General features: G+C 49.1%; 1 protein-coding gene across 1 annotated transcript in view; it reads right to left on the bottom strand.

Moving 5' to 3' along the window:
• Positions 1 to 10139, bottom strand: part of LOC144888511 (glutaredoxin-related protein 5, mitochondrial-like) — a 29729-nt gene extending 19590 nt beyond the window's left edge. The window contains exons 1-2 of the mRNA XM_078766643.1: positions 9753 to 10139; positions 6076 to 6211 (exon numbers count right to left, since the gene is read on the bottom strand). Of these exons, the coding sequence (XP_078622769.1) occupies positions 6076 to 6211; positions 9753 to 9881 (265 nt within the window). The 5' untranslated portion in view covers positions 9882 to 10139. The remainder of the gene's footprint in view (positions 1 to 6075; positions 6212 to 9752) is intronic.
• Positions 10140 to 24929: the final 14790 nt, after the last annotated feature.

Raw genomic sequence — 24929 nt, 5'->3', positions numbered from 1 at the left:
CAATCTCTCAAAGGTGGCGGGGGCGTTACACAAACCAAACGGCATCACAGTAAACTGATACAGTCCCTTACCTGTGGAAAATGCCGTTTTCTCCTTCCCTGCCCTATCCATCTCCACCTGCCAATACCCACTCTTGAGGTCCAAAGTTGTGAACCAATTTGAGCCCGCAACGGCATCGAGGGTGTCATCAATCCTTGGCAGGGGATATGAGTCCTTGAGTGTCACGTTGTTTAGCTGGCGATAGTCCACGCAGAACCGCGTGGTCCCATCCTTCTTTTTGACCAGCACAACAGGTGACATCCAAGGACTTCCCGAGGGCTCGATCACACCTGCGTCGAGCATTTTTGCAACCTGCTCGTCAGCTTCCGCCCTCTTGCTCCAAGGGAGCCGTCGGGCGGCCTGACGAATAGGCCGGGCCTCACCGGTGTGGATCTGATGTTTCACCAGGCCCGTACGTCCAATATCCTCGGTGGACAGGGAGAAGAGGTCCAAATGGGACCCAACCAGTTTGTGTAAGGCCTCCCTCTGGGTACCTCCCAACTCTACGCTACTACGATTTACCATCTCGCAAATGGGATCGGGCCAATTCCTACTTGTTATTGAAGGCTCCCCCCGGGGTCGGCTCGGCTGGACGTTCTCGCCCCTCACTGTCGCGACTTCCTCAACTGGGGTGCAGCCAGCTACCCTCGTGCCCCTTACTATAGTGCGTGGTTCTGTACTCACATTTACTACTCGGACGGCCACTACCGGTCCGTCCGTTTTTACAAGGGTGCGGCCCACGATTAAACCCGGTATGGACTGCGCTGCCACCGGTTCGACCAGGCCGCAGGACTCCTGCCATGTTGGGCGAGCTGCCCACCGGGCCGGCACTATCGCCTCGGCCCTGGGGGGGATGGTCACGGCCTCGGAAGCCTCCAGCTCCGCTCTCTCGGCCGTGCTCACTCCCCCTAACGGCAGCTCTTCTACTCCCACCTGCAGGATCCCCCGGCACAAGTCGATTTTACAACCGCTGGCAGTCAACAGGTCCAACCCTATTAAACATGGGTCGCACACCTCCGCCACCCAAACATCTATCTCCCTCCTTACCGACCCTAACTTGAGGGTCACAGAACCACGCCCTATGATCGGGGCCGTTACCCCGGTAGCAAGCTGCAAACTATAATTTTGCAGGCGCTGGATCTTATCCCAGCCACCTGCGCTCGAATCAAGGACCACAGGGCTGATGATCGTGGCGCTAGCTCCTGTGTCCACGACGGCGTCTACCCCCACGCCGGCAATTTTGCATCTAATTGTCAGGCTACCGGTTCCAATTTGGCCACAATAAATGACCTGTCGCGTCAATGAGGGCTCTCCTCCATCCTCTGCTGCCGAACACCGCCCTACGTGCCCGACACCTTCTAGTTTCCCGGGGTCTGGCGGGGGGGTGTCTGGGGTCGGCTAACCCGCTCCCCCCTGGGCGGAGTTGAGGACCTCAACTGCCGGGGATCATCCCGGCGCGCGTTTCGACAGTGCCGCGCCAGGTGACCCAGGCGGTTGCAGGTATAGCACCTCACCTGATAAGGTGCTTGCCTCCGGAATTCCAAATTCCCCCCCCTGTAGGTCCGAATTGGATTACCCGCTCGTGGTCCACCGCGGGCCACCTCCGGGGCCGCCTGCCATGGTCCAGGTCCTGCCAGGCGCTGGTCCACCAGCCTCCGGACCATGCCCGCCAGGTCAGGACCCACGTCGGGGGCGGGCCCCCTAAGGGGTCCGCCCTCCATCGGGGGTCCCATCTGGCGGACCGCCATTGCGAGACGCTCGCCCCCCCGGGCCAGGGGCCTCGCTGCTTCCCAACGGGCCGCAGCGTCAGCCGCCTGGCTCAGAGTCTGCGGGCGCCACATGGCGAGCTGTTGCCGGAGCTCAATATCCGGGAGGGCCTGGATAAAATGGTCCAGCGCCAGGCTTTCCCGGGAATCCGCTGCCATGCTAGCATGTGCGATCCCCACTGCGCGGCGAATGTCGTGGGCAAGTTCCCCGATGGCTTCCTGGGGCTTGCGCTTTCGCAGCGCGAGCTGAGCTTTAACAAGCTCGCTCTGCTGTTCTATTCCAAATCGATTAATTAGGGCGTCGCGGAGGGCTGGCAGGGTGAGAGCACCCGCTGGTAATGCCGTCAGCACCTCCGCCGCCGCGCCGCGCAATGCGGCCACCAGGTGTACTCCACCTTCGTCCTCACCCCAACCGTTACCCTTACACACACAGTCGAACTGCGCCAGGTACGCGCGTAGATCACTCTTGCCGTCATACGGCGCGAGTGGGACCTTGTGGGACCACCTCGTATGCGAGTCGTTGCCCGCCGGCCGGACCCCGTGCGTCGCCCCTTGCGGGGTCAGCGCGGGGCCGAACCGGCCGGGCCCCCACAGTACACTACCCCCAAGGGGCTCTCGTGCCTCCCCGGTCCCTCCAACAACTACCCCTGTTGGTGTCGATGCATGGGTCACACCTCCGCAACCCGCTACCCATTCCATACCACCACCACCACAACCTTGCTCACCCACACCTCGCACCTCTCGTTCCATACCCTCCGGACCAGCCATACACCTCACTCTTGGCCTCTCACGAACATCCGGGTCTATCTCGACCCCCAAGCTTATTAAATCACCTGGCGCATCATACGCACGACCATATTGGTCACCACTTACACCGGGTCCTCTTTCTCTTCGCTTCTCCTCCATCACCTGCGAATCCCTCATCCGGTTAATGAGCACATCATCACGATCCGAACACAGACTTTGGACCAATTCTTTTACTTCCTCCTTTATCTCTTTCTTATCCTCTCTCCGTCGCTTCTTAATTTCGCTCACCCCTTCTTCCACTTCTTCTAATTTTTGCTTCATCTCCTTCATCTCTTCGTGCGCCCCTTTAAGTTCTTCCTCTAACTCCACTTTATTTTTTTCTATGTGCTCCCGCACCTCCCGCTCTTTAACCTCCATTACCTCTACCACCTTGTCCATTTTCCTCGTCAGGTCCTCATGTACCGTCTGGCACTCTTTTTTAATTACCCCTACGTCCTTTTTCATCTCCTTCTGTGTCGATTTTAAACCCTCTATTACCGCTGTGTTCTTCTTTACCTGGTCCCCCAGCTCCTTTTGTCCCACTGTCAGTTGTTCTACTCCCAGCGTCAACTCCTCTATACCACCTTGCAATTTTACAGTCCCCTTTCTCACCTCTTTCTCCATGCGCTCCTTACAGTGCCTCACCTCCTCGCGCACTCCTCCGACCTCCTCACTCACTCCTCTTCTGATCTCCTCTCCCATCACTTGCATCTCCTGCCCAGATGCCACCCTCATCTGCTCCATTTCCTCCCTGTGAGCATCCAGTTTGGTTTCTACCCCCACTCTGACCCCCTCTATCTGCTGCTCCATTTGTTTAACTTCCCTTTCCGCTTGGTCCCTCATGTCCCTCAATTTGCCTTCCATACTGTTTTCTAACCCCTCTAACCCATTTTTCACTCCCTCTATCTGATTCTCCTGGGCAGCCATTCTATTTTCTACCCCCATTAACCCATTTTTCACTTCTTTTATCCCGTTGTCTAACCCCTCAAAATTTTTGTCTAACTTCTCAAAATTATTGTCTAACTTCTCAAATTTCATGTCTAATCCCTTAAAATTATTGTCTAATCCCTTAAAATTATTGTCTAATCCCTCACTGGTACCCCTCGCTTCGTCCCTCATTACCCCCAATTGCTCACTCCGAGCCCTCGCTTCGTCCCTCATTACCCCCATTTGGTTTCCCAACCGCTCACTATCAGCCCTCATTCCCACCATTTGTTCCATAAGGGCCCTCATTTGCAGGAGGAAAAGGTTCGAATCCACCAGGGGCGCTGCCGCGGGCGTGGACGCCGTGGCCACCTCGTGCGTGACAACGCTATTTTGCGACCCTGCCGCCCTCACTGCTTCGCTCTCCTCGCGTCCCTCAATTTGGTCCTGGACCGACCCTGCTTCACTCTCCCCTACCGGACCCCAGCCGTCTTGATCCGCCATAGCGCGACTTGCAAAATTCGAGTTTCGTAAAACAAAACAAATTTCGGCCGCTCCAAATTTTGACCAAATTTTTTTTTTTCCTCTATTCGTTTTTTTTTTTTTTCAAAATTTGGTCGGGCCTCGAATCCCACTCCTGACACCAATTGTTACAGATACGACTTTGATGGTATGGTGGGCCGAGCGGGATGGCCGCCGTATCCGTACAAGTTACCCCGATTGCACCCGGGGTTGACTAATCGCGCTATGCTAGACCAATGAAGGAAAAAGAAGACACCCGGCTGGGTTATAATGACACAATACGACACCAACGTTTCGATTCTCAAGTATATTCGTACGGAAAAAGGTTAGATTACAGGGGCTAGAGGTATATTACAGGAAGACAGGCACTTAGACACAACCTTATATTATTCCCGACAGACCACAGAGAAACAGGACAAAAACTGACTCACACGGGGATTGATGACAAGGAAAGCGGGTATTCGATGGCCAGCACAAGGTGCACCTTGTGCTCAGGGACAGGATGGCGCGGCCCAACAGATGCAGGAGGTCTCTCAGCGCTCGAGGTGGCGTCTTGTCGTCTCAAGCTGGGGGCGCATCTGTTTCAGCGCTCGCAGGTCCGTCTTTCTCCAGCTCGGGGCGCATCTAACGTCACATCCGGCGCGGGGCCGCGTATATCCGGCGGGGAGTCACGCCCTCGCTCGTTAGCTCCGCCCCATATGGCATCGGCCCATGGCTTCTCATTGGGTGCGGGGGTTACCGGCTCCGCCCTTGACGAGGGGCCGACAGGGAGCCCCTTCGTGGTAACCCCGTGGAGCGCGTGGTCAATGGCGGCTAACCGAGCCGGAAGGAGGACGCCCACTCCCCATGCCGTCACCGCGCCGCCCCCCTCTTTTGTTGTTGTTGTTGTAGTTGGCGCTTCTTCATGGGGAAGAGATGCGGAGAGGTATGGGGAGGTCCTAAACTTCCTAACAGGTGCCATATAATCACATTCTGGTGCAACGAAGAGTCATAATTAATGGAAACAAGTCCTTAACTGACATAGATTAAGAATAACTAGCAAGATGTCCTATAATTGTCTACGTGTGGTGCGGGGGACCTGGGCACGACATTTAATGGGGGGATGAAGGGGAAGATCGGCTCTAATGGGTGTTGTTTACAGACAATGGGACTAGGGAATGGGGTAAGGGAGAGTTGGGGAGTATCGGAGAAAATAGGGGAATATTTACAAGCGGATATGGAGGCCAAATTCCATATTCGCAACAATATATATATACACACACATACATATATATATAGAGATATATACATATCCGAACCTACAAGTAAATATATATATATCCAGCCGACCCGACAAAAATGGGGATGTAGTTGGGTCCTTTAAATAAGTAATCGTACAGCTTAACTTGATTATTTGCAGGCCCTGTAACAGTGACTGCGTGATCAGTTCAATCTGCAGGGCACTGTATGGATTAACTGGTGCATTCCTCCACCAGGCTGAACACTTTACATTTTGTATCCCACGGATCTGCATCCGGACCTCAACTAAAATCTAATCGGCATGTTCTTCTTGCCAACCAAGTTTTGTCTGAATCCATCCACAACGTTTTGAGATATCGTGCTATATGTCGTTTCAGGCTCTATCTCTCATTTGTGAAGAATCATTTAAAAACTTTAATTCTCGTATCCAGATCGTCACCAAAATCTGATCAATTTGTCCTCGTCACACCCCCCAACCTGTCCACCAATTATGTCCGAATCTGTCAACAACATTTTGAGAAATCCTGCTCAGTGCTCACAGACAAACAAACAGATAAACAGACAGGGGAGAAATCAAAACCTCTGTCCACCTTCATCAGCGGAGATAATGAATGAATGAATCAATCAACCAATCAATCAATCTTGGCCCGAGTTTGAAGAAATATGGTAAAAAGACCTTTCAATATTTATTAAGAAATCAGCAAACCTTGATTGCCAACATGTGGTTTTAGACTCACCTTCTGCAAAACGGACAACGTTGAAACTTAAAGTACACTAGTGTAAAGTCAATAAAGCTCACCTTCTCGTAAACTCTCGTCCTCCAGCACGTTGTACGTCGTGTAATTCTCCACACCGTGCATGCGTAGAATCTGCACCACAGCGTTGCTGAAACCGCACAGCGGTTGTGTTGGAACCCCTTTCATAAATACCACCACCTGTAGAAAAGCCGTCACTGTAGTTATTCCTGTCATTGTCACGTCTGTAATTATCTTATTGTGATACATCTGTCACGAGCGTGTGTGTGCATATATGTGTGTATATCTATCTATCTATATATATAGATATATAGATATATAGATATATATATATACGTATATATATATATATATATATATATATATATATATATATATATATATTTATATATATATATATATATATATACTGTATATATATATATATATATATATATATATATATATATATATATATATATATATATATATATATATATATATATATATATATATATATATATATATATCTATGAAGGAGCGTCTGTGTGTGTGTGTGTGTGTCTGTCTGTCTGGATGTCTGCTTATAACTCAAGAACTACACATCGGAGAAAAGTTTTAGACACATTCGGAATCAGCATAAAATCCCGGTGGTTTTAGGCTATGTTTTATTTTAATATCAATGGTTTTAAAAAACCGCACCAGCTGCAATTCCATGGTGTAGTTTGTGGCGGCGCTAGACGTTCGGGGTGTATTGCAATGGTTTGTCGGGTTTGGCTGTGGGTCCAGAATAGCTCCCATTTCCTTATGTTCTTCCACTTTTATTTTGATTCTTCTGTTACAACGCCTTCCTTATCTACCTTATATCCCCCCGACGAGGCCTCTACATAATTTCATGCGGCAGAATTTCGTGCATTTTGAGTGAAAGAAGTGAGACGAAGTTGTAGGAGGAAGAAGAGGCGCGGTCACTGTGGAGGCCTCGATCGTGAGTGGAAATGGCGGGAATTGCGTTTGTATCACAAAGTAAAGGATCTGCATTCATTTCTGAACTTGCATTGGTGGATTGTTATACATCTGCATTATTTTTCATAAAAAAACTTTATGTTGAACTTGAAGGCTCCAAGCACGGACTATATATATAGCCCTCATTGAGGTAAAAATAAAAGTAAAAAGCCTGCTATCACTTGCCAAGCTAGCCGTTCCCCCCTCCCCCTCCACTCCCCCTTCCCCCCTCCCCTCCCCCCCTCCTTTTATTTTTACCTCAATGAGGGCTATATATATAGTCCGTGCTTGGAGCCTTCAAGTTCAACATAAAGTTTTTTTATGAAAAATAATGCAGATGTATAACAATCCACCAATGCAAGTTCAGAAATGAATGCAGATCCTTTACTTTGTGATACAAACGCAATTCCCGCCAGCATCGGGTTAAAAACGATATGCAGCATGATATTTCAAAAAGTTGTGGATGAGTTGGTTAGGTGACAAGAGCAAGCAGATTTGATTTTGGTTCAGGTCCGAATCCAGATCCGGCCTATCAGTGGGATAGAAAAACATAAACTGTTCAGCCTGGTGGAGGTTTGCTCTCGAGTAACGTTCTAGTTGGCCTGTCGGGTTTTGGTGTCTGTGTGTCTGTCTAGGCCATAATTTTTTTACTATTTGAGTTTTGTCATCCAATATTTTCAACAAAGCTTTATTATGAGAATATGTAGAAGGTGCATTAATAAGTTGGTCAAAAGGTCAAAGGTCAGCATCACATAAAATCATAAATTTACATCCAATTGACCTGAAATTTAAATTTACCATTTGAGTTTTGTCATCAAATATTCAATAAATAAAAAAACACCTTTAGAGGCCATTTTTCCCCGCAAAGCGGGGGTTGGCCTTTTTCGGGCACCGTGGTTGTTGTTGTTTTTGTTGGTCCCCTTTTTGAAGCAATGTTTTACGGCCGGATGCCCTTCCTGCCGCCAACCCTGTTTGTCGCCTTTTACGACAAACAGGGAATTACCAGTGAGCTGGTACTCAATTAGCCGACCTCGGAAGGATGACAGGCTGAGTCAACCCCCCTGGCATTAATTCAGCGATCGACCGGGATTCGAACCCAGGATCCTAGGATCCTAAGCTGGCATCCTAGCCGCTAAGCCAACACCAGGCTAAAATATTCCATAATTGGATTCCATAATTCCATATATAAGCCAGGCTAAAACTCCATGAAGAGTGGAGTCATCAAATATTCAATAAAGCTTTATTATGAGAATATGGAGAAGGTGAATTAATAATTTGGTCAAAAGGTCAAAAGTCAGTGTCACATAAATCATCAATTTCCATGCTCTGGACCTAAAATTTGAAGAATTTGCATATTGGGTTACAAAATTGGTTCACCAATCAAAAGCTAGAAGTTGATTATTTTTTAGATCTAAAGCTCAAAGGTCAAAGCTGTATAAAATCATAAATTTTCAATTTATCTTTATATTTTTAAGTCGTCGTTATTTTGAGCATACGGAAGAAGAAGAAGACATATGAATACAAAAGGACGCAGACGGGCTTTGCATTTTCAGATGCTTTCTAGTTTCCGTTGTGACAACATTTGGGAACAGGAATACACTCCAGAGGTGGATTTAGAGGGGGGCGCAAGCGGGGCGTGCCTCCCCCCCCCCCTTATTTTGATTTTAGAAAGTGCCGTTTTTGCCTAGCTGCCTAAGCTTTGATGTCGCGGCTGGCCTAAATTGAGGGATGAATATTTTTCCCCAGATTGCAGGAAAACGCATCTAGAGCAGTAGAATTTTCAAATTTTCCTGGGAGAGGACCCCCAGACCTCCGCTACAGGCTTCGGACCTTCGGCCCTCGCGTTAGGGCTTCGCCCTCATCAGTTGCGCCCCCCCTTATTGGAAATCCAGGATCCGCCCCTGTACTCCAAGAAACGCCTTTAGAGGCCATTGTTCCCGCAGTGCAGGGGTTGGCCTTTTTTTGGGCACCGTGGTCACCTTTTTGAAGCAATGTTTTACGGCCGGATGCCCTTCCTGTCACCAACCGTGTTGGTCGCCTCTTGCGACACACAGAGAATTAACAGTGAGCTGGTAGTGGTACTCAATTTGCCGACCTCGGAAGGATGACAGGCTGAGTCAACCTCCCTGGCGTTAATTCAACGACCAACTGGGATTCGAGCCCAGGATCCCAAGCCGGCACCCTAACCGCTAAGCCAACACCAGGCTTCTCCAAGAAAACATTCTAACTCATTATATTACTGTAATATCCTCTCATCATGGGACCACCTACAAAGATGATTATAAATGATTATTATCCACCGAGCTGTCTCGTCCTGTGTTTAATTCCCGAGGCGTCCCATGCTATCACGTGACGCCATTACCATGGACCACGACGACCACTACTCAAAAGAGGCAGTGACGCCATGATCACGTGCCCTTCCACAAGCAACACCAGTCCTGGACCGCATTGTGAAAGACGTTACAAATCGGCTACTCTCTGGTGTCGTGCCAAGAGGGCCTACACACCGGTCCTTCGGCATGAACGTTAAGCTGGCTGTCCAGTCTGCTTGCACCCACCGATTGATCTCAAACATCGCACTTTTACGTATCGGTCTGGTTCGAGCGAACTCACAAGCAAGTCCCCGATAGGGCATCACATTGATACGATTATCCCTGCAGTGTTCACGTTACTCTTACAACGACTGCCCGTTTTCTCTGCTCCGGCCGAGGGATTTTTCAGACGCATTGTACAAGTTCACCTTATCCTTGTGTAAGAGTTCGGCGATTCGCTCCATGTCAGAAGCTCCTTCGGAAAAAGCCCTCTGGCCCTGGGCTAGGCCGGCCCGGGCCCCAAGAAGTGCACGACAAGCTCCCATTAACCGACTCATTACGTCGTGGGTCAAAACAGTAAGCAATTACAACACCTCAGGTTCGGCCTGACCTCAAACCCGGAAGTTTACGAAATAATAAACGCGTCCTTCACAAAACGTCAGTGGAATCGGAGAAAGTTCGTGCTGTTGTAAAATGAATATGTACTAAGGTAATTTAAAAACGCCTCACAGGTTACTGCGAAAACACTTGCGATAGCAGTAAAGTATAGGCGCCCGCGGAACACCGTAACTTCCGGTTAGTGCACCCTTCGCGACAACAGTCACGTGATTGGATACGTTGAAAACAAACCACAAAAGGGCACGTGTTACAGCTTACTTCCGGTAGTATCGCCCTCACCTATTGTCGACACGCACAAACGGCGAAGGCAATGAGAAATAATCGCCGGGTGGAAAACAGGACAAAAGAAATCGACGGAAATTGAAAACGAACTTGAGTTGGTAATTATGACACATCATTTGGGAACTAACAATAAAATAGACTTACGTCCTTAAAAAAAACATATAATAATAATAATAATAATTACTGCTGCTAACTATACCGTCGTGACATGAATAACCGAATAAAATAACTGAAGTAGAAACGACAGGTGAATGGTGAAAAATGCAACAAAAGCGTTTTATAAATGAAGCTATTGTTGAAAGCAAAATGCAACAATTTCAGTTTAGAAGAAAAATTTTCAGGATTTTTAATACCAGGATTAATTATTTCGAAATTCGAAGCTGGAACAGAGGGGTTATTGGGTAAACAGGTTGGATTATAGTCAGGTTCAGTATGTTTTTTCGTTCAAAATCATGGTAGATTAGCAAACCTATACATTTTTGGAAAGGTTATAGCATAAGGAAACTAAAAATCAATGTTTACATTTGGAGAGATACCTGTATGGCGGCCATTTTGGATTTTCAAAATGGCCACTGTAAAAGACATATTTTGTTCTATTTCTGCCTCTAATTACCCTAAAAACTTTAAAAAATATACTAAACCTATATTTTCAGGGACAAGGAATCCAATGAAAGTATCAAATTAGTGCTATGGGGAATGGTAAGACACGAATCAAAGGTTTTGAATTGCAAAATACTGTCTTTATATTCGCGATAGGTTGCATAATCAAATACATGTTATCATTTTGTACAGGCAGTTAATAACATCAAAATGTGTCACAATAATTCATATCACCAAACATACACAGGCAGTCAGCAAAATCATATATTAAAGCGCGGCGTTACGCGCGCTGCTTGTGAGCAAGGAGGAAGCGGACAAGCGGTAACATATAAACGTCTTTATTGTAAGACTACACTGTAACACTGAACTCCTCCGGGCTGGTCGCCCGGTGTATATCATGAGGCCACGCCTACCCCTCGGGCGTGGCCACCGCCCACTTGGTGCGTGGAATGATGTCACCACGCCAGTGGGCTTTTGTGTCCGCCACACGCGCCCCCCCAGAATTCCCGCGCACCTGGGGGGCCAGTTTGCGGGGCAGACGAATGACCCGGCCGAAGCGCCCCCTGGCGATCGGCGGCGTCCGGGGTGCAGGGATACCAGGTGGGATGCCCCTGGCTGCCCCTGGGATGGGTGCAGGACCGGGGGGCGCCGTGGCGGCGGGGCTGGGCGGTGCCGGGGGTCCGCCCGCAGGAGGGCGGCCCCGACGTGGGGGTCGGGCCACTGGCGGTGGATGGTCCACATCGAGGTGGGCCGGCTTGAGGCGGTCTACCGAAACGCGGTCAGGAGTACCGCCGATGTCCAGGGTGAAGTGCTTCGCCCCGGTCTCCAGCACGCGGAAAGGCCCGTCGTACGGGGGCCGCAGTGGTGTCCGATGGGCATCGTGGCGGACGAAGACGTACTCCGCCGTGCGAAGCTCCGGGGCGACGTGCGTCGGTGGGTGCCCGTGGCATGCCGTTGGCACCGGGGCGAACCTCTGGGCGGTCTCTTGCAGAGCGGAGCGCTGCTGTGCCGCGGACCATGGTGCCGTGGAGTCGGGGAGGAACTCGCCCGGCACCCGCAGCGGTTGCCCGAAGACCAACTCCGCCGCGGATGCGCGCAGGTCCTCCTTGGGCGCCGTCCGGAGGCCCAGCAGGACCCAGGGGAGCCTGTCGACCCAGCCGCCGTCGCGGAGGGTGGCCCGGAGCGCGGCCTTCAATGAGCGGTGAAATCGCTCACACAGGCCGTTAGCCTGGGGGTGGTAGGCCGTGGTTCGGTGCAGCCGGACCCCGAGCCCCTGCGCAACCGCCCCCCAGAGCTCCGAGGTGAACTGGGGGCCGCGGTCGGATGAGATGTCTGAGGGGGCGCCGAACCGGGCGACCCAGGTGGCGATGAAAGCCTGCGCGACATCGGCCGCCGTTGTCGACGCCAAGGGCACGGCCTCCGGCCACCGGGTGGTGCGGTCCACCATGGTGAGGACGTGGGTGAAACCCCGCGAGGGGGGCAGAGGTCCCACCAGGTCCACGTGGACGTGGTCAAACCGGCGCTCCGGCACCGTGAACGGGGCCAACGGGGCCTGAGTGTGCCGGTGCACCTTGGCGCGCTGGCACGCGAGGCATGTCCTGGCCCAGCCGCGGACGGCCTTCCGGAGGCCATGCCAGACGAACTTGTCGGCGATCAGCCTTTGGGAGGCCCTCGCGCCCGGGTGGGACAGGCCGTGGATGGCGTCAAACACCTGGCGCTGCCAGCCCGCGGGCACAATGGGGCGAGGACGCCCGAGGGAGACGTCGCACAAGAGGGCCGCGCCCGCGCCGTCGAACGGCACTTCGGTGACGCGGAGGCCCGTGACGGTGGTCCGCAAGGCCTGGACGTCGGGGTCAGCGGCCTGGTCCGCTGCCATCCGGGCATAGTCGATGCCGAGGTGGACTGCGTGGGCGACGGCCCGGGAAAGGCAATCCGTCACCGGGTTGTCCTTCCCCGCGACGTGCTGGATGTCCGTCGTGTACTCGGACACGGCCGAGAGGTGACGCTGCTGCCGGGCCGACCACGGCTCGGTGACCTTGCCCATCGCGAAGATCAGCGGCTTGTGGTCGACGAAGGCAGTGAACGCCCGGCCCTCGAGCAGATGGCGGAAGTGCCTGACCGCCAAGTGAAGTCCGAGCAACTCGCGGTCGAAGGTACTGTAACGGCGTTCGGGCGGGCGAAGCTGCCGGCTAAAGAACGCCAGCGGTTGCCAAGCTCCACGCACCCATTGCTCGTGCACCGCGCCCACCGCGTAGTCCGAGGCATCGGTGGTGAGGGCGATCGGTGCATCGGGCGCCGGGTGCGCGAGCATGGTGGCGTTAGCCAAGGCGAGCTTCGCGCCCGTGAATGCCATGTCCATCTGCTCGGTCCAGGTAACGTCGCCTTTGCCCGGCTTACCTCGGAGAGCTTCGTGCAGGGGGCGCAGGAGCTGGGCGATACGGGGCAGGAACCGATGGTAAAAGTTCACCATGCCCAGGAACTCCTGCAGCCCTCTGATCGTGCGGGGGCGCGGAAACCCCTTCACCGCCTCCACCTTGGCCGGCAGGGGGACGGCTCCGTGCCTGGTGACACGGTGCCCCAGAAAATCGATTGTGGCGGCGCCGAACCGGCACTTTGCGGGGTTCACAATCAGGCCATGCTGGCCCAGGCGTTCGAAGAGCGTGCGGAGGTGGCGTAGGTGCTCTTCGCGGGACGCGCTGGCGACGAGGATATCGTCCAGGTAGATGTAGACAAAATCCAAGTCGCGCAGGACGCTGTCCATCAGTCGCTGGAACGCCTGAGCGGCATTCTTCAGACCGAAGGGCATGCGCAGGAACTCGAAGAGTCCGAATGGCGTGATGACCGCCGTCTTCGGGACGTCCTCCGGCCTGACGCGGACCTGATGGTAGCCGCGTATGAGGTCCACCTTCGAGAAGAAGGACCTGCCCGCCAAACGGGTGGAAAAGTCCTGAATGTGGGGGACGGGGTAGCGGTCGGGAGTCGTGGCGTCATTGAGACGGCGATAGTCCCCGCACGGTCGCCATCCCCCGCCGGGCTTCGGCACGATGTGCAGCGGCGACGCCCAAGCGCTCTCTGAGCGCCGAACGATGCCGAGTCGCTCCAGGGTAGCGAACTCCGCTTTTGCCACCGCCAGCTTCGTCGGCTCGAGGCGGCGTGCCCGGGCGTAGACCGGTGGCCCGACGGTGGGGATGTGATGGGCCACCCCGTGCTTGACGGCCCCCGCCGAGAAGGTGGGCCGCGTGAGGGCCGGGAAGCCGGCGAGGAGGCGGGTGAATGCGTCCGCTGCCGGAAGCGTACAGACCAACGTGGCCGGAACCGAATCGTTCGGCAAGCCGCTTGGCAAGCCGCTCGTTGAGCTGGGCAACGCACATGCGAGCGAGCTGAACGTCTCGGCCTGGACAAGCCGTCTGCGCTTGACGTCGACCAGGAGCCCATTAGCGCACAGGAAGTCCGCGCCAAGCAGTGCCATGGGCACGTCGGCGGTGACGAACGTCCATCGGAAAACCTGCCCTCCAAACCGCAGAGAGAGGCAGCGTTTTCCGTACGTACGGATGGGCGTCCCGTTCGCGGCAAGCAGCGCGGGGCCCCCACCCGCGGCGTGCTTGTCTGACGTGCCGGCGGGAATGACACTCACCTGTGTTCCCGTGTCGCACAGGTAACGGCGCCCGGAGAAGGTGTCCGTTATGAACAGCAGGCTGCTCGAACGGCCGGCGCTCATCGCCACAATTGAGCGCCGGCCCGGGCGTTTCCCGACCCGTTGAAGGAGTACGGCGGATGACACCGCCGAGCTTCGTGGCCGAACTTGGCGTGGAACCAGCACCAGGTGGTGGAGCTGGAGGAGCGCGGCTGGCTCCGCCAGGCCGGTGGAGTCGACGGGTTTCCCCGCGGTGGCGGTTTTCGCCGCGGCGGTGGGCGGGGCGTGGCGGCGTTCATGAGGTGCGTATCAGCATGCTGCTGAACCTCAGCGTGCTGTAGAGGATGATGCTGTGGAACATCCGCGTCGAAGGCCGTGACAGCCACGGCCACGCCAACGCTCGCCCGCGTGTCCGAAGCGGTGAAGTACTTGTCCGCCTCGGCCGCCAATGCTCGGGGTTCCGTTAGCCCGGTCCCGGCCAACGCGAGGCGAACCTGCGCTGGAAGTTGGCGACGGAAAAGCGCCCGGAATAGCGAACCGGGGGCTTCGTCGCCCAACAGTGACAGCATATGGTCCATTCGGACCGACGGGCACGTCTCACCGAGCTCGGGGAGATCCAGGAGGCGGTCGGCCCGTGCGTCGTCCGTGAGGCTGAACGTGGCTAGGAGTAGCCGCTTGAGTGCCTCGTACTTGTGGCCGTCCGGTGGGTGGCGAAGGACGGACACAACTCGAGCGGCCGTGCCGGGCCCGAGGGAGGCGACGACGTGGCAATAGCGCGTGTCATCGCCGGTGAGGTGCCGAAGCTGAAATTGGGCTTCGGCCTGGACGAACCAGACTTCGGCCTGAGCCTCCCAAAATTCCGGAAGTTTGACGAAGTCGGCCATGGCGATGGCGTCGCGTGTGGAAGGATCGCTCCGGCAGATCCAACGTCGAGGGTCACCAGTAAAGCGCGGCGTTACGCGCGCTGCTTGTGAGCAAGGAGGAAGCGGACAAGCGGTAACATATAAACGTCTTTATTGTAAGACTACACTGTAACACTGAACTCCTCCGGGCTGGTCGCCCGGTGTATATCATGAGGCCACGCCTACCCCTCGGGCGTGGCCACCGCCCACTTGGTGCGTGGAATGATGTCACCACGCCAGTGGGCTTTTGTGTCCGCCACAATATACACATGCAGTCAGTATAACTTCACATCTACACAGGCAGTCAATGACAAAATATACACAGGCAGTCAATGGCATCAAACATACACGATTACAGAATATGCCATTTAGAGTTCGTCATCAGTCATCACTGTCCCGTGTGTCGTATCCGACAATATAGTCCGCATCGTTTTCACAGTCCGTTCCACACAAGCAAAGGTCGGTCAAATTGATTGGCAAATCGAATTGGTCGAAAGGTCGATCGAATCGAATTCGATGAATCGAATCGAATCGATCGAATTGGTCGAATGGTCGATCGAAGCGATTGGTCGAATGGTCGAATGGTCGATCGAAGCGATTGGTCGAATGGTCGAATTGGTCGAATGGAATTGGTCGATTGGTCGAATTGGTCGAATCGAATTGGTCGGAATTGGCCACATCACCCCCGTCCTTTACAAGCTTCACTGGCTCCCCATCTCCCAGAGAATCCAGTACAAAATCCTCCTCTTGACCTACAAAGCCCTCCATAACCTGGCCCCATCCTACCTGGCTGACCTCCTCTCCAGACACACTCCCACCCGCAACCTCCGCTCTGCTGGTACCAACCTCCTGACCCCCCCCCATCCGGACCAAATTTAGATCCTGGGGGGACAGGGCCTTCTCCATCGCTGCTCCCACCCTCTGGAACTCGCTACCTCACACCATCAGAGACTCCTCCTCACTCACCACATTCAAAACATCACTCAAGACCCACCTGTTCAACACTGCATTCAACATTTAACCCACAGCATCTAACCCCTGACTATCTCCTCTCCTTCTCCCTCCTTTGTGCTTTGAATATTTCCCTATTGATTCTTCTTTTTTTGCAATTGTTTTTATGTTTTGCTATGCATTATGTTTTGCACTCTGTCAAAGCGTCTTTGGGCTTCCTGAAAAGCGCTATATAAAATAAATGCATTATTATTATTATTATTAACAAAGTCACACCTGGAAATAACTGCAATCATTTTTATTTTATAATTACAACTTACATAGTTACAGTTAATGTTTTGTGTCATTACCCGGCGCTCGCGAAGCGAAAAGCGAGGTTAAGCGATCGGCGCATACATACGTCTCACGTGTCTGTATTTTTAAAATTTATTTTCTTGGAAACATTTGGTCCGATTGACACGAAATTTTCACCATAGTATGCGTCTCCGACTGCATATTTTTTTAATGATAATTATGACGTCATAGGACACGTGGTACGGGCGCCATCGTGGGAAAATTGAAATAACCTTTGAACCTCTATATTTCTGAAACAGCTCTGTAGAAAAATTTGAAACGTGACTCATTGTAAAGAACTGCGCATGGGGAATAATTGTTAATGATGACGTCATTGGTGCCTTAATTATGACGTCATGATTCCACAAGTACAATGCACAGTCCGATCAGCTTGAACTTTCTTGAGCGTGATCTTCGCAACAATTATATTGGAGTGTAAATTTATGACGTCATCGACGGTCACATGGTCTGGCAGCCATATTGGATCAAATAAAAAAATGCTTACAAAACAGAAAAGTTGGCTTGCACCAAGTTGACTGTGCGGGGTAAGTATTCTATGAATACCATCTAGTTATAGAGGCAATGTTATTGCTTTGTCGACTCGGTTTGTCAGGTCCAGGGTAGGAGTGGAGGAAGTAAAGAAACAGTTATTAGTCCAGAAGTCAATCTGGATTTTTTGGGGTTCGTGGTCCAGTCCTGGCAACTTTCGTTTGACAAAACGGTGTCACTTTTTGGTCATTTTTGGTGGATGACAAGCAAAAAGGTGTGGCTGGGTGTGACTTTTGTCTCTTTGATGACGTCATCCCAGAAACAACTAAATACCATTTTAAAGCCGATGTGCAAGTCTCTGTGGCAGTTTATTTTGAGCTTTTTCTTGCAACGACTTTCCTTTATTGATATTTAATGCTTTGAACGATATTTCTTGTTTGGGGGAAGGGGAAAAGTGCCCACTCTTTCTGAGGATGATCCCCAATACAATCACATCCTTGCCATTGAACGACATATTGTCTGTGTCACTTCTAAAGGTAAAAAATGATCTGCCTAACACTTGTCGTTGGCAAACGCTGTACACCATTTGTCACGCAGCAAAGAGTTACTGACAGTTTTGAATCGATGTGGGCACAGCATGTCATATGATCAGTTATTGAGGATAGAAACAGCAGAAGCTGAAAATCAGCAGAAACAAGCAACCGCAGATTATGATTTTGTTATTCCAACAAACTTCGTAGCAATGTTTTCACTCAAATTGCAGCAAACAACGATTTGATGGAAGAAACAGTGGATGGGAGTAACACAACTAATTGTATAAACATGATTCTGATTCAAAGGAAAATAAATAATCTGTTGGTCTCAGGAAATTTTGTACATGTTGCATGTTGTCGTAATAGTTCCCTAGAATCAATCAAGAAGCGCAGAATGCAGAGTTTGGCACTTTCTCGCACACGATCTTGTTCAAAATTACAGCAAAAGCCATTGACATCATCCTAGAGAAGAAAGAAGAATTTGAGAACATAATCCTTAAAATGGACTCTGTTCATATGATTCTTGCATTCCTTGGTGTCCTTGGCAAAATAACGGAGGGCGGTGGTTTCAAAGACCTGCTTGTTGAAATTGCAGCAAAGGCAGTGGGCTCTGTCCCGGCAGTAATGGCTGGGCTTTCTTGAGATGGTACAATAGAGCTGCAAGGGCACATAAAATACATCAGCGTTTCAGAAGCTCTTGAAAGATTGATGCACGATGAACTGTCGTACGCAGATCTGGAAAATCAGTACAAGAACAGTGTTACATCTGCACTCAAGTCCATATGTGATTACTTTGCCCTTCAGAATGTACTGAAATCCCCAAGAAAGTCAATGAGTTACTTATAATGCTTGACCCTGTTATTGAAATCAAGAATGTATACATTTATAAAATGCGTTCAACATTTTCAACGTAGCTCAAGTATATGCAGATGGTTGATGTTCTTTTAGGCGTCATAGGAGCGGAGAGAACCGATAACTGGAGACTGCATCTTGAAACTTTAAGATCAATGTTGCCATTTTGTTTTGCCTTCGACGGGCATAACTATGCCCGATATGCAATGCTCCACTATGCACAGATGATGGAACTTGAGGTTAGAGCTCCAGAGGTACATAAACGTTTTACAGAAGGTGAGTTTGTAGTTGCGAGATCAACATAAAAATGTGCGCAGTTGCCAGTAGACCAGACTTTAGAACAAACTTTGAACCGGAATAGCAAGACCAGTGGGGCATAGTTGGCTTTTTAAACAAGTCTGAAAAGTGTTCATCATTGGATTCTCACTGCCCATTACAGAGCAGACCTTCTGTCCCATTTAAAGGAGATGCTTTGAATGAGCGAGGAAAAGAAACCATCTTCAAAACTAGAACGGCATTCAGTAGAGAGCACACCTCCACCAGGTGAACAGTTTACGTTTTGTAACCCAGAGTAGACCAGAAAATCAGAATACAGAACAAATTTAATCAAAATCATCCATCCACAACGTTTTGAGATGTCCTGCTAAATATCGTTTTTGGCCCTATCTCCCAATGGTGAAGAATCACTTAAAAAATTCTACCAGCCGGATCCGAATCCGAATCTTCACCAAAATTCAATCGATTCTTCCTTGTCATACACACAACCTGTCCACCAAGTTCCGTCCAAATCCGTCAAAGGTTCTCGGTCAGTAATAGATGAGGAAGTGCTCAGTTCCTTTGTTGGCTTTGATTTATTAGTCCCGTACCGGTGTACACCGGAGGGGACTATTGGTTTGCACGCAGTCCCTCCGTCCGTCAGTCCGTCAGTCCGTCAGTCCGTCACACAAAGAACAGTTTTCCGGATTTTTTTTCTAAACGCTTAATGCTAATGATTTCAAACTTGGTACATGGTTTCCTCATGATAAGTTACAGATCGAGTTCGAACCTCACGACGTTTCGATCATTTTTGACAAAGTTATGGCACTTTGAACTTTGGAAATTCTGATAATTCTGATGATCCTTAACTCAGTGCCATTTTAAGTTTTAATTTCCTTTAAAAAAGATTTTCCCTGCAATAATTGGACCGATTGAGATCAAATTTTCACCGAAGGGGGGACTCGGTCTGTAGAATATGACGTCACAGGTCACGTGGTTCGGCCGCCATATTATTTTTCATGAAAACACGAAAACCCCTTTTTCTCTGCAACGGCTGAACAGATCGAGGCCAAACATTGCAGGCAGAATCGCATACGCACGACGAACAAAAAAGTCAGCGAGCATGACGTCATGCATCGCATTGTTCAGAGTTATGACGTTTTTAATCATGAACCTTTAAAACCGAGCTCCTCCGTCATTTTTTATCCAATCGAGGGGAAACTTCACAGATCTGTTCAGCATGTCAGTCTACTAAAATGTCCTTTTGGAATTTGCGATAGGGCACGTGGTTTGGCAGATATCGTTAATTAAACGAAAATATTTTTTAAAATGGATATCTCTTGTTCATTCGAGAGTTCTCCTCAAGTCGCACTGCGCGTCCTCAGCCTCGTCTCGTGAACGTCAAAAGCGCGACACAGCACGTGCTTTCGGGGGAGGGGGGGGGGGGGGCGGGGCGGAGCCAAGCAACATATATATACACATCGATCATTGTTCGTGAACCGGAAAATATAATAAATTACTGATATTTAGTGACTCGAAAGGTTCTTTATCAACAACTTGTTTTCTCGTGCTTCTGCTGACCTGCCTGCAAGGTGTATAAATCGAAGTCCCGAGTGCGAATCACAGGTGAGCCCGTCCTGAGGTAATTAGCGATTGGGAACGATTCAGAACCTGTGGAGAAATAACCCTTGGTAATTTTCCCCAATAGTCAGGTTCACTATGTTAACAAATATAATTTCGTTCAAAATTTTGGTAGATTAGCAAAACTATACATTTCTGGAATACTCAGAGCATGAGGAATCCAAAAATTAATGTTTGCATTTGCATAGACACCTTTGCGAAAATGACACTCAGGACAGTGATGAAGTCAGGTTCACTATGTTAACAAATATAATTTCGTTCAAAATTTTGGGAGATTAGCAAACCTGTACATTTTTGGAATCATCAGAGCATGGAGAATCCGAAAATCAATGTTGGCATTTGCACAGACACCTGCATGGCCGCCATTTTGGATTTTCAAAATGGCCGCCATAAAATACATATTTTGCGCTATCTCGGCTTCTAGTCAACCTAGAAACTTAATTAAATATGCTAATCCTATGTTTTCTGTGTTAAGGAATCCAATAAAGGCCTCAAAATAGTGCTCAGGATTATAGAAAAGCAACAAACAAAGGTAATGGAAAACCATTGTCTTTATATTTGTGATATAACTGTATTACATAATACATGATATTGCAAGTCCTTTGAAGTTATAGGTATGGGTTTATAAAGCAAGAAAGCAGCCTTGTTAGTATCAGATTGAACTATAAGTCCTATACACAGGATCTACTAGGTCCACACCGTTCAGGAATATGCTTTTACAGATCTTCATCACTGTCCTGAGTGTCATTTTCGCAAAGGTGTCTACGCAAATGCAAACATTAATTTTTGGATTCCTCATGCTCTGAGTATTCCAGAAATGTATAGTTTTGCTAATCTACCAAAATTGTGAACGAAAAAACATAGTGAACCTGACTACAACAGTTTTCTGGACGACAGACTGCCGGCAGGGGACATGTATTGCAGCGCAATACTCAGAATGCTTGTTTATCCTGGAAAAGGTAGTTACTTTGTTACGAGGAATTCTTTCAAATAACTTTTCACCTTTTCCTCGCCGCTCCTCTACAAACTCAGAAAGGACTTCGTGTCCTAAAGGATGAGCTCCTAAAAGCCTTTCTACTCGATCATCTGGCAACATGAGACATTATTCAGCAATGGAGTTGCATCGGCTTGACAGAACAGGTTGTTCCATTCTTTAAGTTTTTCCATCACTTTCTCTGTGGTCTCTTCATCTCGGCTGATGGCTTTAGGTCCTAATTTTTACCGCCGCCACCAAAGGTGGATGGAGGTTATGTTTTCACCGCTGTCTGTCTGTCTCTTTTTCTGTTTGTCCGTTTGTCCGTTTTGAACATGATATCTCAAAACGTTGTGGACGGATTCAGACGAAATTTGGCAGAGATGTAGCGTATGTGACAAGGACGAAATGATTCGATTTTGGTTAAGATCCAGATTCGGATCCGGCTACTAGAATTTTAAAAGTGATTCTTCACCATTGGGAGAAAAGAGCCAAAAACTATGCATTGTGGGATATCTCAAAAAGTTGTTGACGGATTTGGACGAAACTTGGTGGACGTCCTACATGGACGATTCGATTCGATTTTGGTGAAGATCTGAATATGGATTCGGATATGAGAATTATTTAATTTTTAAAGTGATTCTTCACCATTGAGAGATGGGGCCAAAAACTATATATTGCGGGATATCTCAAAAAGTTGTGGACGGATTTGGACGAAACTTGGTGGACATGTTGTGTGTATGACAAGGAAGAATACATTCGATTTTGGTCTAGATCTAAATATGGATTCGGATTTGAGAATTATTTAATTTTAAAGTGATTCTTCACCATTGAGTGATAGGGCTACCAACAAAAAGCAGGATATCTCAAACGACTTTTTAGTGTTGCAAAACGACTTTTCTCACTCGTGCTTGTGTTGCAAAACCACTTTTCGCACTTGTGTTACTGTTGCAAAAACCACTTTCCGCGCTCGAGCTGGTGTTGAAAACCACTTTTAGCACTTGTGTTATTGTTACAAAAACCACTTCCCGCATTCGTACTGGCGTTGAAAACCACTTATCGCACTGGTGTTAGTGTTGCAAAACCACTTGTCTCACTTGTGTTAGTGTTGCATAACCACCTTTCACACTTGTGATGGCGTTGAAAACAACTCTCCGCACTTGAGCTAGTGTTGCAAAACCACTTTCCTCACTTGCGCTCATGTTGAAAACCACGTTCTACACTTGTGCCTGTGTTGCAAAACCACTTTCCGCACTTGTGCCAGTGTTGAAAACAACTTTTCCCACTTTGGTTAGTGTTGAAAACCACTTTTTGCAATTGTGTTAGTGTTGAAAACCACTTTTCACACTTGTTTGAGTGTTGCAAAACCACTTTCCGTGCCTGTGATGGTGTTGAAAACCACTTATCACACTTGCAATTGTGTTGCAAAACCACTTTCCTCACTTGTGTTATTGTTGGAAAAACCACTTCCCGCATTCGTACTGGCGTCGAAAACCAATTATCGCACTGGTGCTAGTGTTGTAAAACCACTTTCGCATTTGTGTTAGTGTTGCAAACCCACTTTCCACACTTGTGCTGGCGTTGAGTACCACTGTCCGCACTTAAGCTCGTTTTGCAGAACCACTTTCGCACTGGTGTTAATGCAGCAAAACCACTTTTTGCACTTGCGCAAGTGTTGAAAACCACAAATCGCATTTGTCTTAATGTTGCAAAACCAATTTCCACATGTGTGCTGGCATTGAAAACCACTTTCCGCACTCGTGCTAGTGTTGAAAACCACTTTTCGCAATTGGGTTAGTGTTGCAAGACCCCTTATCGCATTTGTGCTGATGTTAAAAACGACTCTTCACACTTGTGTTAGTGTTGCAAAACCACTTTCCACGCCCGTGCTGGTGTTGAAAACCACTTATCACACTTGTGTTAGTGTTGCAAACCACTTTTCGCACTCGTGCTAGTGTTGTAAACCATTATTCGCATTTGTGTTAGTGTTGCAAAAACCAATTTCCACACTTATGCTGGCATTGAAACCTGCTTTCTGCACTTGAGCTGGTGTTAGAGAACCACTTTTCACACTTGTGCTGGCATTGAAAACCACTTTCAGCATTCATGGTCGTGTTGAAAACCACTTCTCGCATTTGGTTTAGCATTGCATAACCACTTTTCGCACTCGTGCTAGCATTGAAAACCACGTTACGCACAAGAGTTGGTGTTGAAATCCACTTTCCGCACTTGTGTTAGTGTTGCAAAAACATTTTCCGCACTTGTGCTGGTGTTGAAAACCACTTTCCACACTTGAGCTAGTGTTGCAGAACCACCTTTCGCACTTGTGCTGGCATTGAAAACCACTTTCTGCACTTGTGTTAGTGTTGCAAAACCACTTTCCACACTTGTGCTGGCATTGAAAACCACTTCACACACATGTGCTCGTATTGCAAAACCACTTTCTGCACTTGTGCTGGCGTTGAAAACCACTTCTTGCACTTCGGCCATTGTTGAAAACCACTTTTCGCGCTCCTGTTAGTGTTCAAAACCACTTTTTGCACTTGTGTTAGTGTTGCAAAACCACTTGTCTCACTTGTGTTGGTGTTGCAAAACCACTTTTCGCACTTGTGCTCGCGTTGAAAACCACTCTCCGCACTTGAGCTGGCGTTGCAAAACCACTTTCCAAAATTGCGCTCGTGTTGAAAACCACGTTCTACACTTGTGCATGTGTTGCAAAACCACTTTCTGCACTTGTACTAGTGTTGAAAACAACTTTTCGCACTTTGGTTAGTGTTGAAAACCACTTTTTGCAATTGTGTTGGTGTTGAAAACCACTTTTCGCACGTGTGTTAGTGTTGCAAAACCACTTTTCGCACTTGCGCTTGTGTTGAAAACCACTTTCCGCACTCGTGCTACTGTTGTAAGCCATTATTCGCAGTTGTGTTAGTGTTGCAAAAACCAATTTCCACACTAAGCTGGCGTTGAAAACCACTTTCAGTACTCGTGCTGGTGTTGAAAACCACTTTTCGCATTTGGTATAGTATTGAAAAACCACTTTCTGTGCCTGTGCTGGTGTTGAAAACCACTTATCACACTTGCAATTGTGTTGCAAACCCACTTTTCTCACTCTTGCTTGTTTTGCAAAACGACTTTTCGCACTTGTCTTATTGTTGCAAAAACCACTTCGGCGCTCGAGCTGGTGTTGAAAACCACTTATAGCACTTGTGTTAGTGTTGAAAAACCACTTTTCGCACTTGTGTTATTGTTGCAAAACCACTTTCGCATTTGTGTTAGTGTTGCAAAACCACTTTCGCACTTGTGTTAGTGTTGCAAAACCAGTTTCCACACTTGTACTGGCGTTGAATACCACTTTCCGCACTTGAGCTCGTTTTGCAGACCCACTTTCGCACTTGTGTTGGTGTAGCAAAACCACTTTTTGCACTTGAACAAGTTTTGAAAACCACAACTCGCATTTGTCTTAGCGTTGCAAAACCAATTTCCATACGTGTGCTGGCATTGAAAACCACTTTCCGCGCTCGTGCTTGTGTTGTAAACCACTT

Source organism: Myxine glutinosa, chromosome 12 (genome assembly GCF_964187855.1).
Source record: "Myxine glutinosa chromosome 12, kmMyxGlut1.1, whole genome shotgun sequence".
In the NCBI taxonomy this organism is placed as follows: Eukaryota; Metazoa; Chordata; class Myxini; order Myxiniformes; family Myxinidae; genus Myxine; species Myxine glutinosa.
The sequence above is the reverse complement of the archived record's forward strand: the minus strand, read 5'-3'. Positions and strand labels throughout refer to the sequence as shown.